This window comes from Lithobates pipiens, unplaced genomic scaffold (genome assembly GCF_037356315.1).
Source record: "Lithobates pipiens isolate NorthernLeopardFrog02 unplaced genomic scaffold, aLitPip1_a1.2 Scaffold_22, whole genome shotgun sequence".
In the NCBI taxonomy this organism is placed as follows: domain Eukaryota; kingdom Metazoa; phylum Chordata; class Amphibia; order Anura; family Ranidae; genus Lithobates; species Lithobates pipiens.
In genome coordinates, this window is record NW_027507784.1 from 319,324,074 (window position 1) to 319,351,237 (window position 27,164).

The 27,164-nt window shown below is 43.2% G+C and overlaps 1 protein-coding gene across 1 annotated transcript in view; it reads left to right on the forward strand.

Moving 5' to 3' along the window:
• CLCN7 (chloride voltage-gated channel 7) overlaps positions 1–27,164 on the forward strand; it is a 90,161-nt gene that overhangs the window by 25,265 nt on the left and 37,732 nt on the right. The window contains exons 2-11 of the mRNA XM_077449473.1: positions 271–342; positions 1,771–1,842; positions 4,438–4,503; positions 7,179–7,311; positions 13,364–13,473; positions 13,570–13,650; positions 14,030–14,092; positions 15,513–15,596; positions 17,924–18,017; positions 23,376–23,440. Coding sequence (XP_077305599.1) covers positions 271–342; positions 1,771–1,842; positions 4,438–4,503; positions 7,179–7,311; positions 13,364–13,473; positions 13,570–13,650; positions 14,030–14,092; positions 15,513–15,596; positions 17,924–18,017; positions 23,376–23,440 — 840 coding nt within the window. The remainder of the gene's footprint in view (positions 1–270; positions 343–1,770; positions 1,843–4,437; positions 4,504–7,178; positions 7,312–13,363; positions 13,474–13,569; positions 13,651–14,029; positions 14,093–15,512; positions 15,597–17,923; positions 18,018–23,375; positions 23,441–27,164) is intronic.

Sequence of the window (27,164 nt, forward strand, 5' to 3'; positions counted from 1 at the left end):
AGATTTGGTAATATGGGAAAATAATTACACAATCGCGCTGATACAAAGTATACTGTCGTCATGTTTTTCTGTGCTAAGACAAATGTATGGAATGTATGAAAGACAAAGGTGTAGGTGCTGCAATATATAGAATCTGATTATTGGCATCCAAAGAGCTGCCAGGTCATATCGGCAACTAATGAGAATGGTCCATGTCACTTGTGTCCCTCTGAGCCTAATACAATAATATACTATGTATTTTAACAGATTTTTGTTTATTTTTTTGCTTAGTTTTCTAGTTCAGCCCTGTTCCGTATTGGGCAGCTGAGTACAGTGGACCTCGGAGATGAAAACCAGGAAGCGGTGAGTCCTAGACCTTTTAAGATGACCGATCCTTTCCTTTTTAGTGTTCGCTAAAGTATAAGCCCCGGTTCACGCTATAGCCCACATCACTTGCACAGGAGGCCTACTGCATTCCTGTGCAATTTGCGTGCGATTCAGAGGGGTGCAATTTGAGCCCCCGGTTCACACTATAACCCGCATGTCAATTAGACAGGAACCGCACTGCATTCCTGTGCAATTTGCATGCGTTTCAGTGTGGTGCGATTTGAGCCCATTAATTTTGTTGCCCGGTTCACACTGTAACCCACGTGATTCACACAGGAACTGCCCCACATTCTTGTACAATTAACACGTATTTTCGAGCGTGGTGCGATTTGACCTCATTCATTTTGTTGGCCCAGTTCACACTATAACCTTACTCGCATTCCTGTGCAATTCACAGGAGTTTCAGTGTGGTGTGATTTGAACCCATTCATTTTGTTGCCCCGGATTTACATTATAATCTGCATGTTAATCGCACAGGAACCACACCGTATTCCTGTGCAATTCACATGCGTTTCAAGTGTGGTGTGATTTGAGCCCATTCATCTTGTTGCCCCGGTTCACACTATAACCTTACCACATTCCTGTGCAATTAACATGCGTTTCAAGCGTGGTGCGATTTGAGCTCATTAATTTTGTTGACCCGGTTCACACTATAATCCACATGTCAATCGCACAGGAGCCACACCACATTCCTGTGCAATTCGCAGGAGTTTGTGTGGTGTGATTTGAGCCCATTAATTTTGGTCCCCCCCCCCCCCCCAGTTCACATTATAATCTGCATGTCAATCACACAGGGAACCGCACCGTATTTGTGCAATTCACATGCGTTTCAGCGTGGTGCGATTTGAGCTCATTAATTTTGTTGCCACAGTTTACACTATAACCCACATGTGATTCACACAGGAAACTTGCCAACGTATTCCTGTGCAATTAACACACGTTTCCAGCGTGGTGCGATTTTGAGCTCATTCATTTTGTTGCCTGGTTCACACTATAACCCGCATGTCAGTCGCACAGGAACCACACCACATTCCTGTGCAATTCACAATTGTTTCAGTACGATGCGATTTGAGGCCATTCATTTTGAGCCTGATTCACGCTATAATCCACGTGTGAATCGCACAGGAAACGCACCACATTCCTATGCAATTCGCATGCGATTGGAGCCCCTTCATCTTCTGTGAGCTCAAATCGCACCTCAATGCACCAGGGAAGTGCAGGCACCTTTTTTGGAGCCGCAACCACATCACATCACAGCCATTTATGTGCAGTGGCTAGATGGTAAGTGATTAAGGTTCCTTCAACTCATCACTTGCCTTAGATAGCATTTCAATTTGACTGTACGGATACACCATGAGAGCTGTACTTTTTTTATTTTTTTACTTTTATTTGTTTTTATTGTAGGAAACAGAACTTCAGTCCATGGTTCTCAAAGAAGTCACTCACACTGAGAACCTGCTGTCTCTCAAATATGAGGTAAGTGTCAGTCTAAGCTAAGATTTTATTGCGGTTAAACCAAAGCTTTTTTTTTTTTAAATGGCATTATGCCGCGTACACACAAGTGGAATTTTGGTCCGGAAAAAGCTCTGATGGTTTTTCCAACAAAATTCCGATGTGATTTCGCTCAAGCTGTCTTGCATACACACGGTCACGCCAAATTCCGACCGTCAAGAACGCGGTGATGTACAACGGGACTAGAAAAAGGAAGTTCAATAGCCAGTAGCCAATAGCTTCTATCTCGTAGAATCTGAGCATGCGTGAGTTTTTGCGCATCGGAATTGCATACACACGATCGGAATTTCCGATAGAAAGTTTTTCCGTTGGAAAAATCTGAGAACATGCTCTAAAAAATGTTTGCTGCCGGGTAGTCTGCCAGCTAAATTAAGATGGAGCATACACACAGTCACATTTTCCAATGAAAAGCTCTCATCTGTCTTTTGCTGGCCGAAATTCCAATCCTGTGTACGCGGCATTAGAGTTGAACTTGTTTAGAACATCCCAATTTCTGCAATATCCATTGCTATATTGCAATTGTGGAAGCTTGTAAAAGATTTATATTTCCCCTGTTTTGTTCCAAAAACGCACTTGGGTCTGTTTTATAAAACCATGTTGGACAAATGTCCCACACATTGGTGCAGGCTGCACCAATGTTGGCAGTAATTTCTCTAATAGATTTATTTCTGTGGTCGTCATCGCCATCTAGTGGCTGAAATGCAGTATACTCAGAACTTGGCCATATAAACACTTGTTGCAATTTTTTAAAGCTGAACTTTAGTCAGAAGTCCTGCTAGATGACTTCAGGCTGACCCATTTTGCAGGTATAAGTACGTAAAACATTATAAAGAAGTGCCTATGCTGTTTTAAATCTAGTAATACACTGTCTCGCCCCGCTCTGCACATGCTCAGTTGCTCTCTGTGCCGAGTCTGTAGAGGCCGATCTGGTGACAGACTAAAGATTTACTGCTGCTCGGGGGCTGTGGGCTTCAGAAAAATGGTAGCCTACAGCAAGAAGGCTGCTCGAGCCATATCTTCTCAGGGGGGACCTACCTCATACAGAATCCAATGGAGATTATCCTCCATGTTGTTTCTACATTTGAACCCACCCGGATTTTTGGTGAGCAGCTAGTCTGCAGCGGGCCTGCCCTGTGCGGTTGCCCCTTCCCTCCCACCCTCGGTGGGGGGGATCCCTGGCCATACTGTCCTATTCTGTGTACCCCCTTGGGATGTGCTGCAGCAATTGCTTGTTTTTAATATTCAAAATCACCCCCGAGGAAGATTATCTTTAATCGAAACACGTTGAGAGGAATCGGTGGCTATATACATTATCATATGCACTTTATGCACTGTGCATATGTGCATTGCTAGCTGCTGCCATAACTCCGGTATTCCACTTCAAAGTGCCGCCGTATAATGACGGCGGGCGGTCCCTAAGTGGTTAAACCCAAAAGCAAACATTTATTATATTGCAGCTTACCAATTCTTAAATGTGATGGCTGCATTCATCTATCTTTTTTTTTTTTTGGTCACCTGATGATCCTGCCAGTAAGTCTGTTTTTCAAAAGAACAAGCTGTCCTGCAAATGTAGTAGTTACAGGGTCTAGACAACCCATTTACTACTGACAGGGGCGCTTACAGTGATCAGCTTTTATTTATGTATGTAAAACCTTTATCCCAAAAGGGGCACAAGAAAACATTTGCTGTAACTGCTTATAAAGTGTGAGCTGGAGCTCAGCTAATTTTGTTAAGTGCATCTAAATTTGTCTAGTCCATCTAACACTCCCCTCCCCTCAGACTGACAATGCTGCTCTCCATAGGTGTAACTGTTACTCCTTTATCCAGAGTCGGGGCACTATAATACAGGAGGTGTGTCACTGGCCAGTTCACCAGAAAACAGAGGGAAAAGCCTAAAAGTAAAACTAATGCAGCCACCGCATCTAATAATTGCTTTGTGGTTTTGGGTTTAAAGCGGAGTTCTGCTAAACCAAAAAAAATGAAGTCAGCAGCTACAAATACGGCAGCTAATGACTTTTAATAACCAGACACTTACCTATCGCAGGGTCCAGCGATGTGAGGGAGTGAACCCCTGCTCGTCTCCCTCTCCTCTCTGCAGCGCCGGCATTGTAAGTTTGGGTGCCCGGCTGTGGCTTCACCCACTGCCCATATGCGAGCCGTGCTGCACGACGTGACTGGCCGGGCAATCATCTGGGACCTGTCGCGTGTCCCAGATGATTGCTGAGAGGGAGGGGGGAGAGGTGATCAGCCTTCTGGTGCCGCGGTGCTCCCAGAGGAAGTGGGAGCTGGAACCTGCTTCCCCCCCCTCCCCCCAAGAAAATGACATGCCAAATATGGCATGTCAGGGGGTCACCTCCCTTAAAGCAGAAGTTCCATTTTTGGGTGGGAAGCCACTTTAATACAGATTTTAAGGTTCTCCAAAGAAATAAACAGCCATCGGGGATGTAACCCACCTTGACTACACCTGTAACTGAAATATCACTTTAAATGAAGCTCATTGCTTACCAGCAGGAATGTTTACAAGCAGTCAACTTGTTACCCGTTTTGCTTTCTACCTAGAGTTTGGATTATGACAACAGTGACAACCAGCTATTCCTTGAAGAGGAGCGAAGGATAAACCATGCGGTAATTTGTTTCCCTGTTTTCCCCTGTAAAGCTTTTGTAAGATAAAATTAAGAATGTCTACAAAAACAAAAGTTTTTATTTATTTTTTTAGTTTAGTTTTATAGCACAACCTTGCAATTGCTCACAGTGTAATACGAACAATGAAACCCTCCACTTCCACAGATTCTCTATTTTTGGAGTCGATAAGAACCCTTCCTCTTCAAGTGTGTTATTTTTTTTTAAACTTTTTGTCCATTCTATGCTTAAAGGGGTTGTAAAGGTAAATGTTTTTTTCACCTTAATGCATTCTATCCATTAAGGTGAAAAAACATCTCACAGTGCCGGAGCCCCCCCCCCCGTTATACTTACCTGACCCCTCGAAAGTCCCGCGCTCGCCCCCGACTTCCTCTTCACCACTCAGCCTGGCCGCTGATTGGCTGGAGTGGATGGATTGAAGGCAGCGCAGCCATTGGCTCGCGCTGCTGTCAATCACATCCAATGACGCGGAGCGTTGGGGGTTGGGGCCGTGTGATACAGCGAGCAGCTATAGCCGCCGGCTGTATCACGGGAGCGCGCCCGCAGGTGCTTCTCACCATGCGAGGGAGCTCGCATGAATGTGAGAAGCACCTGTGGGAAGAAGCAGAGACAGCCGCCGAGGGACCTCAGAAGAGCAGGTTCGGGGCCACTCTGTGCAAAACAAGCTGCACAGGGGAGGTAAGTATAACATGTTTGTTATTGTAAGACAAAAAAAAATTACTTTACAATCCCTTTAATCCGGTGCGATTTAGTTTTTTTTTTTTACTTAGAAAGTGTTGTAAAGTTTCCAGGTTTTTAACTTTGAATGCATTCAATGCATTAAGGTGAAAAACCTTTTGTAGTGCAGCTGCCTCCAGAACCCCCCCCCCCCCCCCTTTTTCTTACTGATTTTATTACCTCCTCCTTACCAATCCGTTCCAGTGCCGTGCACAAGCCCAGCGACTCAAACCACTGTCTCCATCCTCATTGGACAGATTGATAGCAGCATTGGCTCCCACTGCTGTCATTCGAATCCAGTGACGCTGAAGCTGGGGGGTGGGGCCAAGTCCTACTGTCTGTGTCAATGGATGGATCTAACATGAGACCTGTACATTTGCACCGAGAGGTAGAGTGAATCAGAGGCCGGTATGCTACTTAACCCCCCCCGGCGGTATTCCCGAGTCTGGCTCGGGGTAAAAATTTTGTACCATTAGCGGTAACCCCGAGCCAGACTCGGGACCGCATCTCTGGATCCAGGATGAGTTTACTTGCCTTGTCCTCTGGATCCAGCGATGTCTTCAACCCCCCACTGTACGTGCGAGCCGTCCTCAGCTCGATTTATCACATCGCCGGGCTCCGTTCCCTGCGAGTGTTGCGACGGACGGAGAACGGCACAAAATTCAAAAAGTAAAACACACAGTATACATACAACAATGTAATCTGTAAGATTACATTATACTGTATGTAATTATGTTACATCCCCTTTGTCCCTAGTGGTCTGCCCAGTGTCCTGCATGTAGTTTTATAATATAAAAACTGTTCTTTCTGCCTGGAAACTGGAGATTGTCCATAGCAACCAAAACTGTCCCTTTACATCAAAAGTGATTTTAGACCAGCTAGAAAACAGCGATAATAAATTAGAATCACTCGCAGAATTGAGCGATGGTGATTTCTGGGGAGATCCGTCATCAAATACTGAAAAATAATGACAGTGACAATTCTGCAACTGAGCAAATTTCAGTGTTTTTTGATTACATTATTGAATATTTTTTATTATTGTTATAATGTTATTGTTTGGTATAATTATTTATAGTTATTATGATTAAATTTTTCAAACTTTATCATACCCGGAATGTCTGCTAGACTCTGGTTTGGACAGATGTAAGAGAGTTATTCCTAAGAATTGCAGGACTACACTATAAAACGCAAAATTTTCATGCAAAATAATTGTACCGCTTTCAGCACCTAAAATGTGAAATAATCATTCCGCCAGGGAGGTTCAAGTGGTTCTTCAGTCTTTTTCTAAAAAATTAACTTTACAAACTGTACAGATACTGCAGCTGCTGGCTCTTAATAAAAGGATTCTCACCTGTCCAGGGATCCAGTGCCATGCTTACCCGAATTGCTTCTTTGTCGGTCTTCAGGTCCCGGCAGCGGCATGTTTTGTCATTGGGCAGCCAGCTCTGATTTCTCTGGGATTCGCTGTCGGCTGCCCACTGTGCTTGGTGAATAGCCCCGCCTTTCTGGGACCTGTGACCTGGCTCAATAGGTTGGGGAAGAGAACTTCTTCTTCTGGTGGACTGGATTGCCGCAGCAATCTGACCGTAATTGGAATGGAGCATCTGTCAAAACCAGGTACCCGCTCTCCCCACCCCTCCAAAAACCAAAGAGGAAGGAGTGGGGAGGGCATAAAGCATAACTTTCACTTTAGGGTGAAATTCCGCTTTGACAGGGAGCAGAGTCTTTAGGAGTGACGAGCAAATCCAATCCTAATACATTGACAGGTGCATTTGACCTGCAGTTGACCTCTATCTGGCTGCATTTGAGCTGCTTTTAGTGGGCTTTGTATTCCCATTGGATGAGAATGCAGAATCCATTTGAAGCAAGCAGAAGCCCTTTGACAAAAGCCCTAATGCTTACTCTATTATTCGCCTAATCGTGTTCCCTTTTTTTTCCCCCAGGCTTTCCGCACTGTGGAAGTAACACGGTGGGTCATCTGTGGCATGATCGGTATTCTGACTGGGCTTATCGCGTGCTTTATTGACATCATGGTGGAGCAGCTGGCCAATATCAAATACCAAGTCGTTAAAAGCAGTATCTTTTTATTAAAAATAAAATATAAAAATCTGTAACTGATGTATTTCAGCTAGTATCTAGATGACTCAAAGCTGTTGGAGTGGCAAGATACGCAGTCTGTCATATATATCAATTTGGTTGAATCTAAGTCTTGTAAGAGAATGCACGGGTAATATGTAAGGTAAAGTCTACAGGCTTAGAGAAATCAGTTTTTAAAGTGGTTGTAAACCCTTACAACACACTTTGACCTACAGATAAGCCTATATTAAGGCTTACCTGTAGGTCTAAGAAATATCTCCTAAACCTACACGGTTTAGGAGATATTTGCCGAAAGAAAGGCACCGCTGTCTGCGGCGCACTGAGCGCGCCGCAGTTAGCGGCGATATTCCACGAGTGGCGGCTCCCATGCGCATGCGCAGGATTGACGTCACCGCGGCTCCAACGAATGACAGCGCCGGAGCAGCGAGACCCACCAAGAAGATGGAGGCTCTGGACTACAGGGGACAGCGTAGTGATGCATAGTAGTCCATTATGCTTTACCTTTGCTGGGAATCAAAGAGGAAGTAAACCCATTAGGGTTTACTTCCTCTTTAAATGGATAGTAAACTGGTTAAAAGACCGAATTCAGAGAGTAGTAGTTAACCCATGCCTGCCGAGCGTACACAGATGTGTGTACTCTGCTTTTGGGGGTTATACCGGAATGATGCCCGCAGCTGCAGGCATCATCCTGGTACCGTTTTTTTAGAGCGGGCGATCGGCTTTCCGAGGATAACAACTGATGTGCCTAAAAGCCGCTCTGTTGTTATCCCGGAAGAGGGGACGTCCCTCCCCTCCCGCTGCTCTTCCTGGGCCTCTTGGTGTCACGGGAGAGACAATCAATGATCTGGCTCTTCCGGCAGCTAGTGACCAAGTGGAATGAAGCCGAAAACTGCTTCGTTCCAGTCTCCTTGATGTAAACACAGAAGCGATGTCACAACGTCACTTCCTGTTTACTTGGCTGCCAAAATATACAGGATTCAGATTCAGAAAAATTTCAAACTGCCCCCGTCACCGCGAGCTCGAGCAGAAAAGAAAATGCATACAGAAGTTGTGCCCGCATATGTAAACTGTGTTCAAATCACATGTGAGGTATTGCCGCGATCGTCGGAGCGAGAGCAATAATTCTAGCACTAGACTTTCTCTGTAACTCTAACCTGGTAACTGTAACACATTTTTTAAAGTGGTGTACCCCAAGGTTCAGTGTTGGGACCCTTACTTTTTAATATTTTTTATAAATGATATAGGCTCTGGGATTTAAAGTACCATTTCAGTATTTGCAGATCACACCAAGCTATGCAGTCGAATAACATTACAGGATGTGGCAAAGGTGGTTTAACCGCTGGCTGACCAGCCGCCGCAGTTGTTACGTTGGTAACATAGATGGCCACGTGGGCGCCCCCTGCACACTCACGGAGCCGATGCAAGTGCCCGGCGGTCGAGATCACCGCTGGGCTACTGGGATCGCTCGGGGGACATGAGAACCGGGATTTATGTGTGTAAACAGTTTCTGGTTCTCTGAGGGGAGAACAGACGGATTATCTGTGCATACAGAGTATGAACAGCGATCTGTCATCTCCCCTATACAGTCCCCTCCCCCCTTCAGTTAGGACACACTTAACCCCTTCACTGCCAGTGACCCTTTTACAGTAATCGATGCAATTTTATAACATTGATCTCTGTAAAAATGCCAATGGTCCCAAAAATGTGTCAAAATTGTCTGACATGTCCGCCATAATGTCGCAGTCCTGATAAAAATCGCAGATCGCCGCCATTATTAGTATAACATTTTTTTTTTTTTTATAAAAAAGCCATAAAACTATCCCTTATTTTGTAGATGCTATAACTTTTGCGCAAACCAATCAATAAACGCTTATTGAGATTTTTTTTTTTTTTTTATACCAAAAATATGTAGAATACATATACAAAAAAAAATTTTGTATATATTTTTGGGGGATATTTATTATAGTAAAAAGAGAAAATATTGTTTATAGTGCAAAAAATAAAGACCGCAGAGGCAATCAAATACCACCAAAAGAAAGCTCTATTTGTGGGGAAAAAAATCACGTCAATTTTATTTGGGTGCAATGCCACACTGTTAAAGCGACGCAGTGCCGAATCACAAAAAGTGCTCTGGTCAGGAAGGGGGTAAAATAATTCCGGGGCTGAAGCGGTTAATGATGTAAAGTTATGCACTTCGGGGCTAAGAATATGCATGCATCATACATACTAGGGGGAGTACAACTGGGGGATTCCATAGTGAAGGATCTGGGGATTTTGGTAGATCATAAGCTCAATAATAGCATGCAATGCCAAGCTGTGGTTTCCAAAGCAAGCAAAGTCCTTTCTTGTATTAAGAGAGGTATGGACTCATACCGACATAGGGGAGGGAGGACAACATTTATACGAGGGTAAAGGGTTATATTGTATTTTTTTTTAACTGTGATTATTGAAATAACGTATTGTATATAAATATTGTCAATAAAATAAAGTAAAAAAAAAAAAGAGGTATGGACCCCAGAGAGAGATATTATGCTCCTTTACACAAATCATTAGTAAGACCCTGTGAGGGCTGTTATTAGTAATTTTTGTTGTGTTTTTTTTATCTTGTTCAGTTTATTGTTGTGATCTTGTGTTGTCTTTGAGAAGTGTGTCTGTGTCGTAATAATTTCTCTTGGGATTAATAAAGTATTCTGTATTCATCTGGAATATGCAGTTCAGTTTTGGGCACCAGTTCTCAAAAAGGATATCTGGGAACTGGAGAAAGTGCAGAGAAGAGCCACCAAACTAATAAGAGGTAGAGGTCGACCGATATGGGTTTTTCTCTGGCCGATGCCGATATTTAGAAATCATGGTGGCCGATGGCCGATATGTTAGGCCGATTTTTTTTTTTTTTTTTTCCCCTTCATCTCATAAAGTCTAAGTTGGACACCTTTCCAACTGGGGCGTTTTTCAGGCGATTTTGGGCTAAAAATAGCGCCTGTAAATTGCCTTCAAAACAGCTCCCCTGCAGTCTGTGAAAGCCCGAGTGCTTTCACAATGAGATGCTGCTTTCAGGATTATTTTTTTTTTTTTTACGTCCTGCAAGCAGCATCTTTGGAGCGGTGTAAACCGCTCCTCCACCACTCCTGCCCATTGAAATGAATGGTCACCACTGCTGAAGCACATGCAATGCGATTTTGCAGCAGTGCTTCACTGCCCCGCTAGCAGCCGAATAGCGGAGCTAAAATGACGGTAAATCGCTGCTAAAACGTGCAGCGTTTTACCGTCAACGCCTGCCCGATCCAGTGTGAAAGCAGCCTTAAAGTGGAAGTAAACTCCCCTATCGTTTTCAGCCAAGGAAGCTGCCATCTTTGCCTCTGTTTAATCTTCCACTGCTATGGTGCTGCACATGTGATGCGTTATGACACCAGCCATTGGATGGTTTGATAGTTTGCCTGAGAGCACAGCCAATGTGCAGTTAGCATTCCCGGCATGCCTTTTTTTTTTTTAACTGTTTAAATCGATGGGTTTACTTCCACTTTAATAAGTGATGCAGAAAATTTCTTACACATTTATTAAACAAAACAAACCTCCAATCAGTTCACTTGTATGTATAATTTAGATTAAAAAAAATATATATATTTATTAAATACACAAAAACAGGTACTCAAAACTTTTGGACGAAAAAAAAAAGGGCTAACTTGCGTTTGAAAGACCTCTGCGCAAATACCGCGTCACATAAAATATTGCAACAACTGCTATTTTATTCCCTAGGGTCTCTGCTAAAAATATATATATAATTTTTGGGGCTTCTGAGTGATTTTCTAGCAGAAAATACTGGATTTTTTCTTGTTAGCAACAAGTGTCAGAAAAGATTTAGGGTCCTTTCACACGGGGCGGATCAGTTCTGATCCGCCCCGTGGATATCCGTTTGCTCAGCGGAGATCACTCCGCCGATCCCCGCTGAGCAGGGAGATGACAGGTCCATCTCTGCACACTGCGCAGGGACGGACCTGTCACAGCGCCGCTCTCCCCTATGGGAGATCGGATGACGACGGACCGCAGTGCCCGTCGTCACCCGATCCGATCCGCAGACGGATGGAAAAATAGCTTTTTCCTCCGTTACGCTTTTTCGGATCGGAGCGGGTCGGATGTCAGCGGACATATCACCGCTGACATCCGACGCTCCATAGAGCTCTATGGAGCACCCGTTCAGATCCGCCTGAAAAACTGACAGGCGGGCCTGAACGGGACGTCAGTGTGAAAGGGGCCTAAGTCTTTAAATGGTTAAACTGAGAACTTCTACACAGGGAGTTCAGCCCATTGAAGAAGAAGCATTGTATCACTTTGATCTTTTCTTGGCAGCCTGCCCAGAGAGGAGGAAAGTCCTTCACTGATGCCTTCAGGCAACTTAAGCCGCATAGTACGGGCGGACTGTATGGCCTACTTAGTCCGTCGAAACACATTTCAGCGGACAGTCCGCTCGTGTGTGGGCTTCAGCTGACTTTTTCAGCGTGCAGTCTGGCGTACTAAGTATTACGGATTTTTCAAAATGCTGTCCGTCATACTTTGGTTTCAGCGGACAATCCGCTCGTGAGTAGGCTAGTTCGACGGACTAAGTATGGCACATGCTCAGAAAGGATTTACACGGCGAAAGGTTGCATTGCAGTGTATTGAACTTCCTATTTCTAGTCCCGTCGTACGTGCTGTACACGTCATCGCACAAGCTTTCAACGGACTGTTTGTGCATCCGTGTGTGGTCAAGTCCGTTTATTCGAAAGTATGACGGACTGTCCGTCGGATTGTATGACGGACTAAGTAGGCCATACAGTCCGCTCGTGTGTACGCGGCTTTACATTGACTTCTATTACAGAAGTCTTTTGCAAGTCCTGTAATCGGCTTTTTTATCAGCACAATCGGCCGATTAATTAAAAGATGCCAAATATCGGCCGGCCGATATATCGGTCGACCTCTAATAAGAGGCATGGAATTTATTCTCTTGAGAAGAGGAAATTAAGGGGGGATATGATCACCATGTATAAATACATAAGGGGTCCATATAGTAAACTTGGTGTTGAGCTATTAATTTTATGGTCATCACAGAGAACAAGGGGGGCACTCTTTACGACTAAAGAAAAAAAAGATTTAATCTCCAAATCTAGAAAGGTTTCTTCACAGTAAGAGCTGTGAAAATGACTCCTCCCTTCAGAGGTGGTTCTGGTCAGCTCAGTAGATTGCTTTTAAAAAAGGCCTGGATTATTTCCTAAATGTACATAATATAACTGGGTACTAACATTTATAGGTAAAGTTGAACCAGGTAAAATCTGATTGGAACTCGGGGGATAGGGAAGAATGTTTGTTTTTTTTTTTTTTGTTTTTTTTTTTCCCTGCTGTAGCAAATTGAAACATGCTTTGCTAGGGTTTTTTGCCTTCCTCTGGATCAACTGTGGGTGAAGGATTGTGTGTGTGTGTGTGTTTATAGGATTGCATCCCTTTTTTATTATTTTTTTTTTTTTTTTTGCCCTTTTTTTATTGGTTGAACTATCTGAACTTGTGTCTTTTTTTTTTTTTTCAACCGGACTAACTGTGTAAGTACTAGAAATGCTGTATTTCCAAAACACCAGGATTCTGCAACTGTTATTGCCTTTATCGGCTTTTCTCTCCAGAAGGATGGCACCATCTTTGTTCAGGTATCACTCATTGTCAGCGTGTCAATCCTGAACTGAGATAGCAGCACAGATGACACAACCGTGTAAATCTTGGTGACAAGGCAGTTCTTGATTGTATCCACGTATATGTCTGATCTCTCGCCTTGTGAATTGCTACAAAGTTTCAATGTTGCGGTCTGATCACTGAAGGAAAGGAGACTGAGGAAATGCTTCCTTCTGGCTGCAGCAGATTAAATGTTTTACACAGTGAGATGAGTTCTATGTGAGGATTTTCAAAACGCCTTTATGCTTGCTCCTCAAAAAATTCTCATGCGCTTATATGTATAAAATCGTGCAGCTGCTATTGTAGGTTATTTTAATGTCCTTATCCAGAACTCTGTTAGATATCGATATGTATACTGAAAAAGGAGGACTCTCGATCTCCTTGCTGCTGTGGGTAACTTTAAACGCTGTCATCGTCATGTTCGGGTCACTAATTGTCGCCTTTGTGGAGGTAAGGCTTTGATTAAAAAATTGTTTAGAACATGGCCTGTTACCATAATTTTCTATAAGTTTTTAAGACCTCTTATTTACTTCTTTTACCTTCCAGCCAGTGGCAGCCGGAAGCGGCATTCCTCAGATTAAGTGTTTCCTAAATGGTGTGAAAATTCCACATGTTGTGCGACTTAAGGTAAAAAAAAAAAATATATATATCTCTGTCTATTTTTTTTCTCTCTCTCTCTCTCTCTCTCATAATGCATTTGCAGTCTCTGGCCATCACTTGTAGCATGCCTTTGGTCTCTGGCAATCTCCTGTCGCGTGTCTTACAGATTTCTGTAGCATTACATTTACCGGTAGTCCTATGCGGCCCTTTGGTGATGTCAGGGGCTGCACTTGAGGCCCTTTCTATCTAAAAGGTTGACCACAGCTGGTTTAGAGCCTCTCCCAGTGGAGAAATGGCACTACATTGAACCAAACTTTGTTTAAAAAAAAAAAAAAAAAAAAAAACCCTCTGACACTTATCTTTTCTGCATTCATCTGATAATATATTGTTCTCTGTGTTTTGGCAGACGTTGGTGGTGAAGGTGTGCGGAGTCATATTTTCTGTAGTCGGAGGGCTGGCTGTGGGCAAGGTAAGTGTGTGTGTGTGTGTGTGTGTGTGTGTGTGTGTGTGGGGGGGGGGGGCACGCAACAAAAGAATGGGTTTGATTTGCTTTGTGTTGGGTTTCTCTGAACACAGCAGGTCGTATTAGAGATGTGTTTGAATTGTAGGAAAAACAAGTCACTCTCATGCATTTGTGCTGCAGTTCACTATAAAACCTTTTTAAAGCTGTAACGGTGTAAACAATACATTAAGTTGGCTACAGTCAATGTACAATAGCCTTTAGATTTACCAGCACTGTTATATAAGGACAGTTTGCACACAGGATTTGGCATTACATAGTAGTTCATAGATAAAAAAAAAAAAAAAAAAAAAAAAATTGTACCGTCAGATGGTAGTTTGTATGGCTGGATGAAATCAAACCTGTGCTGTGCCCAGGGCCGTCTTTAAGGCAGGGCAAAAGGGGCAGCTGCTCTGGGCCCTGTCATTGCTGTGGGCCTCAAAGCAGCTGCCTCATACTTGCCAACTATCCCAGTTTAAATTCCCTTGTCGCTTGAAGTTTTTGTCTTGTGCTGTGTCCCGATATCTCCGTGTGAAGTGGTGCTACTAATTCTGCCCAGCTCTGCCCTATTGTGTACAGATGACTCACCTTCAGACCCCATGTTTACATGTAAATAACCGGCATTCATATGTAAATAGCGGCTGCCGGCGGCATTCATATGTAAATAAAGGCAGCATTCATATGTATAGCATGCTCCCCTGCAGTGAGCAGATGATGTGCTGTAACCTCTAGCAACTAATCAGTGAGCCATAATGTGCGCTGTAACCTCTAGCAACCAGTCAGTAAACAGTAATGATATGCTGTAACTGCTGGAAACCAATCGCAATTGGTGCCTGATCTGATACAGTAAACTGATTTTAAGTCTAGCAGCTATTTGTTGTATATCTCAGTGCAGGCGGGAAGTGAAATTGCATAGGGGGGGCCCAAGACATTTTTTGCCCAGGGTCCAATCAATATTAAAGACGCCCTGGCTGTGCCCATATAGGGGAAAGCAACAGGTTCACTTTAATGGTGGGGGATATAAGCAGTATATATTCCCAGCCCTTTTACTCCCTCTTAGATCAGGCTTCTGGGAGCAAAGAAATGGATCATACTTCTAGGTATGGGGCAGCTTGTGATCAATAACCCTTGCTCTCACATGACAACACTGGTGATTGGCTGTTCAGACTTCCTATTCTGTCACATGGGGTCAGGAGAGAAAGTGCTCAACCTTGTGTAAGCTCATGACCTCCTGCATTAGAATGTGCAGCTGGGGAGCATAGCACTTAAGTGCTTTGCCCTGCTTGGCCACTGTACCTGTTCAAGTAGTCCAGCATCCTGATATTTTATATTTTTCTTAAGCTGAATGAAAAAAGAGCACTGTACTAACTTGTGTTTCCTCTGTATTTAGGAAGGGCCGATGATTCATTCCGGAGCGGTGGTGGCAGCTGGTATTTCTCAAGGCAGGTCAACGTCACTCAAGAAAGACTTTAAGGTAAGCTCTAACTTACAGGAACCAGATCTCGTTCTGTGGCTTTTGTTGGATGTGTTACGCCACAGCTTAATAGAATAGCCTGATGTATACATTTAGAACTTCCTGTGTTGCCCACAGCAGCCACCCTAAGAAAAACTGTTGTGAATCTGATTGGTGTGTGACTCTATTTTTTTTATATAAGACATTTAAAAATGGCAGTTAATCAAAACTAGGATATTTTACCTTTAAAAAAACAAAACAAAACAAAAAAATATGAAATGTATAAAACAACTTAATAAATGTATATCAGAAAACCATGCAGATGTTTTCAGCTGCATAATGTTACTATGGCAGTAGAAGAGAAGTGTCCGTGTAGCTGAATTCCAGGTATTGATTTTATTTAGGATAATGTCATTGGTCCAGCTTGTTCCGATGTAAGTGTATATGTGCAAAAACCATGGGATTCCAGCGGAAGCGGAGAATTTCTGTAGTGGTCTCCACCTCTACAGTGATCGCTGGTGTTTTACAGGTTGTGGGCCAAGCAGCCGCCCTGCTCCATAGTGAACACATGGGATCGTTCGCATGGCATGGGAACTCCTCACAGAACTCCCCACATTTTTCTTGATTAATGCAAGGCCGCCTTTTATTGGACAAGGCGGAGACCATGATTTCCCTCTTCACCTTGTAGGGCACAGGACCTGGAGGGCGGTGGTAGTCGCCTACATTGTGGACACTGTAGTAGTGGAGATTGCTACAGTGATTTCCATCTTCTTAACTATGCTATAAAATCCATACCTGGAATTCAGCTTTTGTATGTGTTATGTATTCAGTGTATGTATGTTTTGTTAAATCTGTTCAGTAAGTTCAAAAGAATATCTTTTAATTCTTGGAAAAAAATCATGTCAGCTGATACCTTTCTGTGTAATCTTCATCTGCAGACCATTTTCTCTGTTTTTTCAATAGAGGAGAGGGGGTGGTTATTGTATTCCTGTCCTAGGGTGACAGCTCTGCTCCTTCATTGATTCAATACAGTAAGAGTATTGTCACCCTAGGCCAGGAAGTGTTAGGCAAGTCATACATTATGAAGTTTTCTTTCCTTCCACACTAAATCCTTCCCACTGCGCTATTGTAATTATGGCTTCAGGAGGTTTCTCAGCAGATCACTACTGGCGGCTTTAGCCCATTGGCAGTGAGCGAATGGAAAAAAAAAACACAGGCTGGTTATACTGGAGTCGATTGATCAACTTCTGTACAACCAGCCTGTCCATAGATGGAGAAATACAAAAAGCTTTGCCAACAAGGAAATAATCTATACTTAACTACCCAAAATAAAAATAAAAAATAAAATTGTAAATGTTATAAATAGTTGATATATTCAAAAAAAATTAAAAATGACAATTAATATGATTTCTTAATCAAAGAGTTCATAAAAAAGTCCATAGATAATCCACAGTTGCGATCCTATGTGAGAACACCACGGTGGTTACACACACTCGAAATGCACACAAGTGCCCGTCACCTTATAGTGAGTGCGCTTACCAGATGGAAGCTTAATTAAAGCGTTGTAAGTATATCCTCAGTCTCCTCAGAATACTCCTCCTTATAATGGATCAGCTAACCGTAGTGAAAAGCAGCATTCACATATAAACATCTCATTCCACGATCCCAAAAAATGCTACCAATGGCTCCAGGGAAGAAGAGGAAACCAGCATAGTGTAACACCGTTTGGAAATTTTATTAAAGCAAAAAATAGCGCACTTACATGAGCATCGATTCAGATACAGCATGCACAATAGAGCATAAAAAGCCGGCCGGCATTCGGGAGCCCGTCCTCCCCTTCTACAACGTGATGGCGTCACTGCGTGCCTTCCCAGACGCGTTTCGTCATAAATGACGTTGTCAATGGGGAACCATGTCCATAGATGGATCTAAATTTTAATACGGCTATGGCTGACTTTACATATAGCACCATCGGGTGGATACAAAGGAATAAAAGCGTAAACAAACAAATGCAACCATCACATCCAAAGAAAGCTACAATAGATTACATTTGTCTGCTGTTGTGATAAATACACATTTTGGGGGGGATTTACTGAAATTGGAGAGTGCAAAATCTGGTGCAGCTCTGCATAGAAACCAATCGGCTTCCAGGTTTTATTCTCAAAGCTTAATTGAACAAGCTGAAGTTAGAAGCTGATTGGCTACCATCCACAGCTGCACCAGATTGAGTGCTCCAGTTTTAGTAAATTTCCCTCCTGGAGTCTGTTATCACTCAGTCCTGAGGCCTTACTTGCAGCGGGTGTTCACAGCAGGACTTATTTGTGAATGATTATTTTGTGTCTTTGCAGATGTTTGAGTACTTCCGCAGGGACACAGAGAAGAGGGACTTTGTGTCAGCAGGGGCCGCTGCTGGGGTGTCGGCAGCTTTTGGAGCGCCAGTCGGTATGTGTCTCCTTACTATGTGAAACTCTTCTCAGTATCTTTGTATATATTGGGGCCTCTTCTGATAATAGTAAGAAGTATTTAACTGATCAAATACTTAATGCGTTTGTAAAGGCAAAAATTTAAAAAACTAAAACGTTATACTTGCCTGCTCTGTGTAAAAGTTTTGCACAGAGCAGCCCCGATCCTCCTCTTCTCGGGTCACCCAATGTCACTCTGGGCCCCTCCCCCCTGCAGAGTGTCCCCATAGCAAGCCACTTGCTATGAAAGCTCTCTTCTGTGCTTGCTCCTGAGCCCGCTCTCCATAAGACGGAGACCACTGCTCAACCCCACCTCCTCCTCACTGGCTGTGGTTGACAGCAGCGGGAGCCAATGCATTCTATGCATGAAGGTAAAAAGCCTTCACCTTTTCCCTTTTTCTCTTAAAGGTGAACACACACATTAAAGTGGTTCTAAAGGCTGAACTAACAGAACAGCCTCCCAAAATCTCCCCTGATCCCTGCTGTACTTGCCTCATATGATGCTGAGCTGTCGGTGCCCACGCAGCCGGTCTAGCAGTCTGGGGATTTGAAATCCCGCTTTTCTCCTGCGGTGCTTCCAGGAAGGACTGAAGTGATTCACTGTGTAGTTGCTGATCAGTCAGAATGGGGAAGGGTGTACAGTGTTCCACCTTTTGCATTTTTTCTGTGATACGGCGCTGCGTTACTTTAACTGACAATTGTGCGGTCATACGACGATGTACCCAAATAAAATGAATGTCCAAGTACCTCCGCGGGTTTTTATTTTTTGCGCTATAAACAAAAAAGTGACAATTTTGGGGAAAAAAACAATATTTTTTATGTTCCGCCGCTTGATCATTCTTACGGGCGGCGGAACTAACCCCCCCTCTCCCGCCGCCCTCCGGTGCTTCTACCGACTCGCCGCTTCCATCGGCAAGTCGGTCACAGAATCTGCCGGCCCCCGGATGTTATCATAGAGATTTCCGGCGGACCAGATGGTCCCCGGAGTCTCTATGATCGTTTGGAGGCCGGGCGCAATGTTATGACGTCACGCCCGGCCTCTGCATTCAAAAGAACGGTGCCACCTTGGCTGGGAAGCCGTGATCGCTTTTTATATTTTATTTTATTTTATTTTTTTTATTTTAGGCTTCCCAGCCTAGAGGTGAGATGTGGGGTCTTACCCCATATCTCACTGTAAATAGGTTCCGATCATGCAGTATTCCTATTACAAGGGATGTTTACGTTCCTTGTAATAGGAATAAAAGTAATCACATTTTTTTTTTTAAAGTGTCAAACTAAAAAAATAAAATAAAAAAAAGTAAAATTAACAACAAAAAAAAAAAATTTCAAGCACCCCTGTCCCTGTGAGGTATCACCGCGAACGTTAGGGCGAGAGCAATAATTCTAGCCCTAGACCTCCTCTGTAATTTAAAACATGTAACCAGCAAAAAAATTTAAAGTGTCACCTATGGGGATTTTTAAATACCAAAGTTTGGTGCCATTCCACGAACGTGTGCAATTTTGAAGAGTGACATATTGGGTATCTATTTACTCGGCATATCTTCATCTTTCACATTATGCAAAAAAAATTGGGCTAACTGTACTGTTTTTTTTTCTTTTTTTTTTTTTTTTAAGGATGAAACAGTTTTTTTTCTGAAAAAGACATGTTCGAAACATTCCTGCGCAAATACCGTGCGAGATAAAAAGTTGCAACAACTACCATTGTATTCTCTAGGGTCTTTGCTAAGAAAAACATATATAATGTTTGGGGTTCTATGTAATTTTCTAGCAAAAGAATTATGAATTTTATATGTAGGAGAGAAATGTCAGAATTGGCCTGGATGCGAAGTGGTTAATGCATAAAGTGGATATTTAGGCCTTTTATTTTTACTGTTATTACTATTGTGTCAAGTATCATTTGTTATTTTAAGATGGAAAGTACTGCTTAGGCATTCAGATGATTTACATCCCTCTGCCAACACTGCACATGCACAAAGGTCGCCCTTCTACATTCCAGTTTAGCTATACTTCACGTTTTACTGTTTTCTGGATTGGCTCCCTAATAACTGAATTGTCACTGCTCATTCATTTTCCAAAGAAGCCAGCGCAGAAAACTTATTGCAAATGTGTTGAATTTCTGATTATGCAGTGGTGCACACTTGTGTAAATTCACATCATTTTTTTGTTTGTTTGTTTATGTAGTGATATTTTATACGAATAGAATCCATTGAAAACCTTGACAAACTTTTTACCTTTATGGTAAATAAGTGAACAAATTGTTCTTTACTTTCAGGGGAAAGCTGGTAAATGACAGCTATTGATCCCCCTCCCCCCTGATGCTCCCCATTTTATGCTGAAATGGGGCATGCTTTGTGTGCTGCCAGGCTGGCATACTTGGTCATCTAATACAGTTTTTTTAAACCAGGAGATTTATTTATTTATATCTGTAAGCCCATACTGCCATTTTATAGGCCTTATTTTTGTATTTTCCTGGCAGCGACTTCAATTCTTTTTAGAGCATCTATTTGTGGACTTATGGAAATAATTTCTTGGCCTGAGCATATATCTAAAGAGAACCTGTTTGCTTAAAGTGGATGTAAAACCCTCACATATACCCAGTGAAGCGAACAGTCTCAGATGATACACAGGGATGAAACAAATCTCCCTACATAAGTTTTACATGTATATCTGTTGCACGTCGTGATTTATTTATTTATTTATTTTTTTCCCACTTCCTCGTTCATTTGTAGGAGTGGATTATTGCTATACATTGTGAGACAGCAGATTGGAGAACAGGCACACACTCCCTTTCCACACATAAAGATCTTGCCTGTGAATAGTTTCACAGTCTGCTAATCTATTTATAGCAACCTTCCCGACACACACTTCAGGCTCCCTTCTCCAAGAGCTTGTCAGGCTGATAACAGAAGAATGGAGCAGGAGAAAGCTACGGGAGATAGTGCTTTGATGAGAGATAAAAAAACAAAACACTGCAGATGTGCCCAGCTCAAATTTCATGAACTGGGTTTATATTCACTTTAAAGTGTAAGTGTATAAGATTTGCTATCATTTGAGCCCAGTCTTGCCACAAAGAGTTATTCCATCTCTGAGCAATCCTCTTTTATTGTTCAGTGAGATAAATCTTGACAAACGGAGAAAAACCTTTTCAAATCCTCCCCCTTGCTGTGAGTGACAGGTGATTTACATATCTCTAGCCTAAGAGACATGCATTATTTTTTTTAATTCCCTCCCCCCAGGTTTGGATGTTCCCCCACCTCAGCATGATTTGGCATGCTGAAGTCATGTGGTTACTTTCCTGTCTTTTCACTGGGTGTTAGTGATCATAGCAGAAGTTCAGTGTAAGAAATACATAGGAGAAAATGCATGTTGACAAGGGGAGTGTAGAGGTGGGCGGGGAGTCTACTGACATCACAACTCCACCCACCGAGCTCCAGACAACAGACCCACCCACAGAATCTGCAGTTTTTTTCGGGTCTCCTAGCAGAGGGGAGACATTTGACGGGTAAAGATACATGCAGGAGGCATGTATATTCTTATAGATAACCCCTATGGCAGTAGTTTAGAAAGGATGACATTGGATTTATATTCACTTTAAGTATTCCATGCTGGGCATGTTAATAATTATTCAAGGGCTCCTTGCTACCTGTTACTACCTCAGTTGGGTTTGAGGCGGTGACATTACAGTTACATTTTATTCGTTTTGTGTCAGCATTTTAAAGCTGGAGTCCAGTTAAACAGCTAAATTCTCAACAGAGGTATACTGATTTAATGGTTTCACCTGCCTGTGGGTTTTTAGTTCTGTTTGGGCACCTCTTGTAAAGTGCACAACCAGGCCATGGACCCTCCCTGCCTACTACTTTGCAGCAAAGCAATAAAACCTCATCTAGGATTTGCAATTTGACAATCTAAAAGCAGCAGCACTGGGGTGAGGTCATCCCTAAGCATGAAGACCTCGAGCATCCGGAAGCATGAAGACCTCGAGCATCCGGAAGCATGAAGACCCCGAGCATCCGGGAGCAGGAAGACCCCGAGCATCCGGGAGCAGGAAGACCCCGAGCATCCGGGAGCAGGAAGACCCCGAGCATCCGGGAGCAGGAAGACCTTGTGCATGTTAAATTTGTAAACAAGAAGAAATCTGCAAAGCCTATTGGCTAATACTGCTCCTCGTCTAAGCGCTATGCTGGCGGCTACTTAAGCTTGTTCTATGTAATTGAAATGTAATTAAAATATTTTCCAATGAAGTCATAGCTGTATTAAATTAAATTGAATTATGTTTTATTTTTTATTTTTTTCCAATTCTTTTTTACGTCCTGTAATATTAGTTTCCAGGACAAAATAAGGAAAATTTGTCAGATGTAGTTATTTCTTTGGGAAGTCTGAGAACTCAAACCACAGCTTCCCCTTGTGACCACAGCTTCCTCCTACCTCAGTGTCTGATGCGGTTGGGAAAAGATAGTTGGGAATACTGCCTTAAGTCTATGAAGGTAGCCTGAGATTTAATTAGTGCAATCTATTCTTCTATTCTTGCAGAAAATGTTTTATTGTAAAGAAGGCAAGTAGGAGTATGCAAGCACAGGATGAGTGCCTTCCAAGTCTTGTCTTTCATGTTCCTATTCAATGAAAAATGTGACCTCCATTTTTGGTTATACGGGTAGCATTGAAGGTAGTTTGGAGCAGGATTTTCTCCTGATTGGCCTAGCGTTTCAGCCCTTGTACCCTTAAGAACAGGAATTACTGCCTCGCTCACAAGGGGAAGATGTCATGAAACCTCTCATAGGCCCTTTTCACACTGGGGCGGGAGCGGCGTCGGCGGTAGAACAGCGTTATTTTTAGCGCCGATTTACCGACCGTTTTAGCAACGGTAATTGGCCGCTAGCGGGGGGGTTTGAACCCCTGCTATCGGCCGAAAAAGGGTTAAAACTGCTTGCAGGAGTTTTTTGTTTTTTTTGTTTTTACGTCCTGTAAGTGCACCTCTCCAGTGTGAGATACAGCAGCGGCTGTTTCAGGGCGCTTTGCAGGCACTATTTTTAGCTCTGTAGCGCCTGCAAAGCGCCCCAGTGTGAAAGGGGCCTTAGTGTAGTAGATTTACATTTTATTAAAAGGACAATTAAAATTGCACTTGCATCCATTAAATCGTAATTGGTCATGAAATGGAAACTAAAAACGCTGGGTTGCACTCCACCCGCAAGACTTTCCGGGGCACGTCATTTCCTATCATTGGAGTGCAATAGCATGAGAGTTTTTCTTACTCTGGGTTTATTAACACTTTAAGTGGATGTGGTGCACATTACATTGGATCCTGTGTCATCTGTGTGTGTTCTGTCTTTGTGTTCTGTAGGTGGCGTACTTTTTAGCTTGGAAGAGGGCGCCTCATTTTGGAACCAGCTGCTTACATGGAGAATAGTAAGTGCCCTGCTCTTTCTGAAGGATGTTTTTTCATTATAACCTTCTAAAACTATTGGCAAGTGCTAACGCTATGTGGTAAAAATCACCAGATCGTATAGGTACATTACTTTGCCTTTTCCAAAAACAAAAAAGACCGTTTAGGGGTGCATTATAATGAGAATGCAGGCATCAGGAGTGCTTTGAGCTCAGAATGCAGGGTTTGGGTGGGGGGAGTGAGGGTGATGTGAAGGGTGGTAGAGGACACTGCTATGGAGGTGACTCTGCCCTCTGCCCCCTTCACATCACCACCCCCTCCCCCTTTCCCCTATAGCAGTAATATCTGCCTAGCATAGTCTCCTACCTCTTTCCACAGTGGAGACTGAGAGGCAGCACAGTTCTAGACAGAGGGGCGGAGCTGGCAGAGTGATTTATTTTTTCATATTAGCAAGCTGCTGATTGGTTGCTTAGGACCACCCTTTGTCCTAGCAACCAATCACTTGCGGTTAAACATAAAAAGTTAATTTGGCCGGCTCCTCCTCCCGCTCTCCATACTGAGCTGTGCTTCCGCTGTGCTTTCCGTGAGAAAGTCAGGAGCTACAAATACTGCGCTGTCGGCTCCCCAGCCGATTTTTAGGATTGACTCCCGGGTGCAGCCACCGCCATTCCTGGTAAGGCAAATCAGCAGTGAAGCCTTTCGGCCTCACAGCTGGTGCCTTACTGCGCATTAGCTTTGTAACTGGCCGGTGGTGGATGAAGGGGGGGGGGGACACCCGAGGGATGGTGCTATGGTGCCATGGTGCCGTCACCCGGAGGTGGGAAAGGGTACCTGTCAAAAAGGTACCCGTCCCCCTCCCTCCTCTGAAAGGTGCCTAATGTTGCACCAGAGATTGGGGGTGGAAGCAGATAAGCAGAGGTTTCACTTTTGGGTGGAACTCCACTTTAAGTTTTTAGTGTCACTTTTAAAGGATAAGTTCACCTTTTAACAAAAAATAAAATAATGCGCATTCTTCTTTTTTTTTTTTTTTTGCAGCCTGTAAAGCATTGCACCTGCAATCAGCAGATTGTTGGTACCATGCAAGACTCCTGAAGACCTGTCATTGTGTCTATTTGCTCGTACCTCGTATGATCAAGCAGATACTCACTGATGGGAAGAATGAATGAACTACCAGAGCGCTCAACAGCGCCGTGGTAGCTCATTGAGAACTACAAGCCAACAGCCACAAAGGCTGTTGTCACTTGTTTTTCATTCAGAGGACTGTGAACCAAATGACGTGACTGGGCGGGCGCAGTCCCACACAGCCATGTTAGTTTCAAAGAGTGACAGCGGGCGCCCGGGGAAGATGCCAGCCTGCTTTCACTGGGGAGAGGGGAAATGGCTGATGGCTGCAGCTGCTGGAACATGTTCCACCCTAAATATGGGTGTAATATGTAACATTTTCCAAAAGGTGAACTTATCCTTTAAGTCCTCATTGTTTGCGCACCCGCTGGCCATTACGGTATTCACTTTGAGGTTGATTTGCTAAAACTGAGTGCAAAATCTGGTGTAGCTGTGCATGGTAGCCAATTGGCTTCTAACCAGCTTGTTAAATTTAAGCTTTAACAAAAAAAGCAAACAAACTGGAAGCTGATTGGTTTAGATGCGGAGCTGCACCAGATTCTGCCCTCTCCAGTCCGCATGGTCCGCATTGTGTATATAGATTCTTCTACATGTTCTCTGACACAAAAGTTTAAAGATATTTGGTGTTTTGTAGATCAGTCTGTTTCTAGTAAAATGCCAGAATTTTAGCCAGCAGCTTTTGTAGCAGACAGAGCGGACCTTGTTCTGTTCCAGTACTGGAAATGTTCTCAGATGGCGCAGTATCTTGAGGCCAGGGGAGATAAACTGACTGATCCTTATCACAAGAATTGGCAAAAGTCTGTTCTTGACCTCACCTAACCCAGCCAAAAGATTAAAAAACAGTGGAACGAACACTACAGGAATTGCCTGCATATGTTAACGGATGACTCCAAGCAGGTAGAGGGGAGTGAGTGTCTTTTCTGTAAAATTGTGGATAGGAGTCCATACTTGAACACACAATAGCTGAGGGTGGCAACTGTCAGTGATGCTTGCTAGTAGGTCAAAGCTTTGACATTAAATGTGCAGGTGAATGTGTATAGCGTGGCAAGAGTTGGCGGATCACAGATTTGTGCATACATTTACAAATCTTTTGGCAGTAAAACAAATCCAGCATGTTCCCAAGAAATTGAGTTTCACATGAATTATTCTAAAATATTAAGTATTTTATTTATTTTTTTTACTATAATTTTTTTTACCTTTTTTTTTTTTTTTTATTGTTTTGATTTTTTGCTTTCAGTCTTCTGTGCCCTGTGCACACTCCCGATTCTCCACTGATGTACTTTATTGCTACTGGTGTAGAGTGAGCAATGCCCTTAATTCTATTCACAAGCTCCTCTCTATCTGTAATACAGCATCCATAGAGTCTGCACACAGTTGTGTAGCCCATCTCAGGGACAAGCAGGAGAAGGTGTCTACATTAACATACACAAGGGGGGCATAGGGAGCAAATGTAGCCACCCTAGAACACAAATTCTCTGCAGCTAACACTGTGTTTAAAATCAGAACATTCACATTATGTGCCGTAATGTCCACTTAAAGTCACAGAAAGCTACGCAGTCAGACTTTGTACTAACCAACCCTTGTTTTTATTTTCTTACCTCAACTTTCTCAGTTGTGTAGGGTGTCTAAATATGACTGTGCAGTCCAATAGGCACCAGAAGAGACTTAATGCCCCGTACACACGATTGGATTTTCCACCAACAAAACCATGTTTTTTTATTATCTGAAGGACGTTGGCTCAAACTTGTCTTGCATACACACGGTCACACAAACGTTGGCCCAAAATCCCAATCGTGAGAACGTGGTGACGTACAACACGTACGGTGAGCCAAAAAAAGGAAATTCAATAGCCAGTGCGGCTCCTTTTGCTTGATTCCGAGCATGCGTGGAACTTTTGTGCGACGGACTTGTGTACACACAATCGGAATTTCCAACAACAAAGTGAAGTTGGCGGAAAATTTGACAACCTGCTCTTAAACATTTGTGGCCGGAAATTTTGACAGCAAATGTTCGATGGAGCATACACGGTCAGACTTTCGGACAACAAGCTCACATGGAACATTTCCCGCCGGAAAGTCTGACCGTGTGTACGTGGCATTGGGGGTTGATGTACTAAAGGCAAATGGACTGTTCACGTCGCAAGTGCAGTTGCTCCAGAGTAGAGATGAGCTCAGGTGTGTTTGGGATCCTAGTCTCAACCCACTTGCCAGATCCCGCCAGGAAGCCGTTCCTCTGCACACCACTAATCGCAGGCAGTGAGACATTTTCCAGTCTGTGCAACTGCGGGCCGGAAAATGTCTCGCAGCCTGTGATTAGTGGTGTGTAGTGTCGATTTCCTGGCAGGATCAGGCAGGTGGGTTGGGACTAGGATCCCAAACACACCCGGGCCCATCTCTACGCCAAAACTTAGTAAATGAGGTAAAGCTTCTCTTTGCAAAAATACCCAGTCACATGTAAGGAAACAAAAAAAAAAAAATTTTTGCTTGCTTATGATTGGTTAATGGAAGTCAGCAGACCTTCACCTAAATTTATTAAGCGCTGGAATAATTGCACTTGCAAAAGTGCAGTCTATTTAACCTTTAGTAAATCACCCCCATAGTATTCTAAAGCACTTCCATTCAATAG